Genomic DNA, 5000 nt, shown 5'->3' with positions numbered 1-5000 from the left:
GAACGGTGAACGGGTCGCTGTTTCCATGGAGACGTGAACGAGTGAATCTCCAACGCTGTCGCAGTTTTCTGAGAATGGTAAACAGGAGGAAACATCATTTCCTGCCTGTTGTCATGGAAACACGCAGATGGACGGTGTTTCCCAGGTTTACAGCGTTTTGGGGGGGGGGGGCAGTGAGTTTCAGTTTCGTTTTCCCCGTTAGGAGCGAAGCCTCTTCAAACTATTGAAGTGAAGTGAACATCATTTCCTGCCTGTTGTCATGGAAACAGGCAACCACGTAGAGACAGAATTTACACTCCGATAAAAACAGGAGGCTGCTTAGTTTGTTTGGTGAAAGGATCCAGAAACGACTCCTTCAGTTAAATAAAGTTTACCGGACTTCATGGGGGGGGGGGGGGGCGGGGGTCTTTGGGGGGTCGTCCTAACAGTGCCGGGGGTGTGGACGGGATCGTGTTTTACCCGGGGGCCGACTTCTGACCCTCAGACGGAAGTCGGCCGGTACTCAAAGGGTGTTGGAGCTGGTCGCTCTAAAAAAGTGCTGACGTCAGGACGAACCCGCCGTGGTTCTGCACGGTTCGTGTAAAAGATCTCTGGTTTTTCTGTTTCTGACTGAAGGTTCAGTGTTCGATCCCCGAGAACGTCTCTGTGTCTTTGTGTCCTTTGAGTAAAGTCCCGTGTCTCTTCGTCACACAGGCCGCGGTGACGCCGTGGATCGGCAACCTGCTGATCCCTGCGACGGACCGGCGGACGGCAGCCGACGCCCTGAGGGAGCGCGGGCAGAGGACCCGGCTCCCCTCCACCCCCGTGTTCCTGCTCCTCCTCCAGACCATGAACGTCGACGCCCTGGGCTGTAAGGAGATGATCGAGCGGAGGAAGAGACGGGCGGTGCCCCCCACACCACCGCCACGGCCTTCTGCCGCGCAGAGGAAGACGAACACGGTGGCCGGACTCCTGCAGAGGGAGAGGGACCTGAAAGCGCCTCAGGGGGGGTTCGAGGTGCAGCACGCGCTGATCCTGAATCAGCTGCAGGCGCTGCACCAACAGGAGCAGCAGCAGCAACGGCAGCTACGGACGCGTCCTCAGGCGTCTCCTCTGTCCTTCCCTCAGGCGTCTCCTCTGTCCTTCCCTCAGGCGCTCCTCCTTCCTCGCCCTCCTCCGTTCAACTCCTGCCGGCCCCAAACAACCCTGCTCCTGCGGGGGGCGCCAGCTCCTCGTTAGCTGCACATCCTGTCCCCGTTGTCCCAGTGCCCCTGAACACAACCTTCTCCTGCTCTGTACCTCCTCCCCAGACCCTCGTCCCCGTCCCTCCCCAGACGGTCGTCCCCGTCCCTCCCCAGACCCTCGTCCCCGTCCCTCCCCAGACCCTCGTCCCCGTCCCTCCCCAGACCCTCGTCCCCGTCCCTCCCCAGACCCCCGTCCCTCCCCAGACCCCCGTCCCTCCCCAGACCCTCGTCCCAGTTCCTCCCCAGACCCTCGTCCCCGTCCCTCCCCAGACCCCCGTCCCTCCCCAGACCCCCGTCCCTGCTCCCGCTCTTTTCCACAGCGACCACAGCTACACCATGTTTGGTGTCTGCCCGACCCCCACTCAACCAGACTCCGCCTCCAACAAACGTCCCAAAGCTCGGAGCAGCAAGAGGAAGCGAGGGCGGGCGGAGGAGCAGCCGAGCGTGGCGAGCAGTCGAGATGACCAGCGTCCGAGTGGAGCCCAGACCGGCGTGGACGGGGCGGGTGACGGTGATGGTGCGATCAAAGGAGGGCGGAGGATTCGTAAGCCCAGTCAGAAGGCCCGAGCCCTGCAGGAGGTCGCTGAGGCCAAGGTGACGCAAGTTCATCTGTCTGCGTCTGTCATCCAGGTTTCTGCGGCGCAGTCGGTCGATTCAGCGCGTTGAGCGGTCGTCTGATTGGCTGCTGAAACAGGAAGTGATCAAACTCATTTCAGGTCACAATAGTTTTTAACAACTGAGCGACGAGCTGTCACTCAAGAGGCCACGCCCCCAATTAGACTCAAGCTAGCATATGCTAAATGACGTTAGCAGTAATCTGTGAGTGAGTTAGCCAGGCTAGCTCCCTGTAGCGTGTACTGCACAGGACTCTGGTGCACGTGCACAAACGAGCACTCGAAGGGAGGGAGGGAGGAGCTCAGGGGGAGAGGGGGAGGGGCGTGAGTCAACTCCATCTGCTGGACTGCAGCTTTAACATCAGGTTGTTAACGTGCTAACTGGCTAACGTGCTAACTAGCGTCTGGGGTCGGCCCTGGCGCTCTTCCTGTTTCTCTTCACTCGCTCTCTGATGTCGGGTCGGTGTGTCTGGTCCTGTCGTCCTGGATCCCATCGTTCTGACTCGTCCTCTGACTCGTCCTCTGACTCGTCCTCTGGAGGCTGCTGCAGGGTCTCAGGGTCTCAGGGTCTCAGGGTCTCAGGGTCTCAGGGTCTCAGGGTCTCAGGGTCCTGGTGTCACTGATCTCATCGTTCTGACTCGTCCTCGTTCTTTTCAGGCTGAAGCAAAGAAGAGAGAAGCTTCGTCTCCAGGATCGAGCGCTCGGGTCCAGGACTCGGACTCTGCTCCTCAGACCCGGGTACGTGGACCGAGTTCTGCTGTTGGTGTTCTGGTCTCAACAACAAACAACTGCTGCTGACTCAACCCCATGTTTCCTCGTCTGTGTCCTCGTCTGTCTCCTCATCTGTCTCCTCGTCTGTGTCCTCGTCTGTCTCCTCGTGTCCTCGTCTGTCTCCTCGTCTGTCTCCTCGTGTCCTCATCTCCTCGTGTCCTCGTCTGTCTCCTCGTGTCCTCGTCTGTCTCCTCGTCTGTCTCCTCCTGTCCTCGTCTGTCTCCTCGTCTGTCTCCTCGTGTCCTCGTCTGTCTCCTCGTGTCCTCGTCTGTCTCCTCGTGTCCTCGTCTGTCTCCTCGTGTCCTCATCTCCTCGTGTCCTCGTCTGTCTCCTCGTGTCCTCGTCTGTCTCCTCCTGTCCTTGTCTCCTCGTGTCCTCATCTCCTCGTGTCCTCGTCTCTGGTGTGGTTTGTGTTTCAGGTCAAAGCGAGGCGGAGGAGGAAGAGGACGTCTTCTCCTGGCAGGACGCGTCCTCGCCCGTCTCGCCCTACAGACCCAGTTGTCCCCCAGACCCCGGCGGTGCCTCAGCTCCCTGGGCTGCGTCTCCTCGCGGGTCAGTCCATGTGGGTCATGACCCCCGGGGGTCTGGTGCAGGTGGCAGGGGCCCCGACCGCCTGCCCCCCCGCTCCACCGCCACCCGCCGCCGCTGCCGCCGTGCTCGTCCCCGTCAACCTCCCAGTCCTGAATCTGCCGCGCCCTCTTCCCGCCGCGCCCTCCTGCCTCCCCCGGCCCCCCCCGAAGCTCTTCCTGCCGTATCAGAGCGCGGTCAGACCGGACCCGAAGGCGCCCCCTCCCCTCAGGAGCGAGGCGCTGCGGTTCGAGCCCTCCCTGATGTTCCTGGAGTCACAGGACGCGGTGCGTGAGTGGCTGAGCGGTCGGGGAGGCGTGGTGGTCCCCGGGGCGGGCGTGGCTCTCCCCTACCTGCCGCCGTTCGTCAGCACTCTGAGCTCGCTCGCCGCGCTGCTCCGCGCCAAGAAGTCCCTGACCGCCTCGTCCCTGACGCTGCTGCGGGACGGGTCCCAGCGCCGACGCCACTCCACCAATCCCGGTCCTGACGGGCAGAACCCAGACCTGCCCGACTCCACCTCCGAGGGCACGCCAGGTAACACAGCCACGTCCTGTAGGCGGCGCTCTTCCCTGTGACCACGATGGCGGTCCTCTGTAGGGGAGAGCGGGGTCGACTGAGACACAAAGATGGCGTCTTGTTTACAAACGTTTGTATCATGTGATTCACGATGTTTAATTAAACACACGCTCGCTCTGTTTTTGACCTTTAACCTAAGTTGGTGTGTTCACGGGGACGTTTTGAACGCCATGACGCCATCTTTGTCAGGGTCGCTCGGTGCTGCGTGCTGAGCGTTTCCATGGTAGCGGCGTTCCCCTAAACGTTAGCGTTGACCCTGAATGTTCTGTGCGCCTGCAGCTCGCTCCGTCAGCTCCGACCGCCTGCAGGAGGACGAGGAGGAGGCGGAGCTCGTGGCGGCGGCACGACGGCTGGTGGTGGAGCGCTTCTCAAGTAACCCCGCCTACCAGCTGCTGAAGGCTCGCTTCCTGTCCTGCTTCACTGTCCCCGCCCTCCTGGCCACCGTGACGCCGAGCGTGGAGAAGAGCGCAGCCGAGGAGGAGGAAGAGGAAGAGGAGGAGGAGGAGGAGGAGGAGGAGCTGAGGAAGATCAGAGAGAGAGGGAGGCGCAGGAAAGCCGAGGTGAGTCCAGCCGCTGACGGAGGGACGCGTTCACACAGGGGGGGGGGGGGGGGGGGTTAGCCAGCTAGCTTAAACTCCTCCAGGGTCTTTTTCTGCACTTTAATCCTCAGTAACCATGGAGACAGTTTTTATTAAGGTAGAAATCCAGGAGAGATGCTAACAGGCGGACGTGGCTAACAGGGGTTAGCTCGGGGCAGCACGGTGAAGGCATTCAAAGGTCTTTTTTAACCACTAATACTTGTTTGTGTTTGTTTGTCCTGATGTTTTTAAAAGACTTCATCAGCTAACGCTACGAAGCGACCGACGCCAGTTCCATGCTGCGTAGCTAAGTGACAACTAGCTGGCTAATGTTAGCTTCATGCTAGCGTTCCCTCAGTCAAACCTAATCTAGTTTATGTTAGCGTCTTGCTAGCGTTAGGTCTGAAACCTGAGCTGCTGACGTTAGCTTCTTGCTAACGTTAGCTCGGTGAAGCCTAAGATGCTAATGTTGTTCATTAATCTCCAGAGATCTTTGCTGAGTGACGGATCAGGAGCTCCGGCCGATCACTTCTCAGGACTCAACGCCACCACACCTGGACCGGACCGGACCACACCTGGACCAGACGGACCGGACCAGACCAGACCACACCAGACCAGACCAGACCAGACCTGGACCGGACCAGACCGGACCGGACCGGACCGGAGCAGCA

General features: G+C 60.3%; 1 protein-coding gene across 1 annotated transcript in view; it reads left to right on the top strand.

Annotated features, from left to right (window-relative positions):
* The window catches only part of snapc4 (small nuclear RNA activating complex, polypeptide 4), a 24382-nt gene that overhangs the window by 18936 nt on the left and 446 nt on the right, over window positions 1-5000 (top strand). The window contains 6 exon segments of the mRNA XM_083913045.1: window positions 694-900; window positions 903-1817; window positions 2495-2575; window positions 3028-3709; window positions 4031-4311; window positions 4817-5000. The exon segment at window positions 4817-5000 is cut by the window's right edge and continues 446 nt beyond it. Of these exon segments, the coding sequence (XP_083769171.1) occupies window positions 694-900; window positions 903-1817; window positions 2495-2575; window positions 3028-3709; window positions 4031-4311; window positions 4817-5000 (2350 nt within the window).

This window comes from Echiichthys vipera (assembly GCF_963691815.1).
Source record: "Echiichthys vipera genome assembly, chromosome: 4".
Classification (NCBI taxonomy): domain Eukaryota; kingdom Metazoa; phylum Chordata; class Actinopteri; order Perciformes; family Trachinidae; genus Echiichthys; species Echiichthys vipera.
This window is presented reverse-complemented; position numbering and strand designations above follow the sequence as displayed.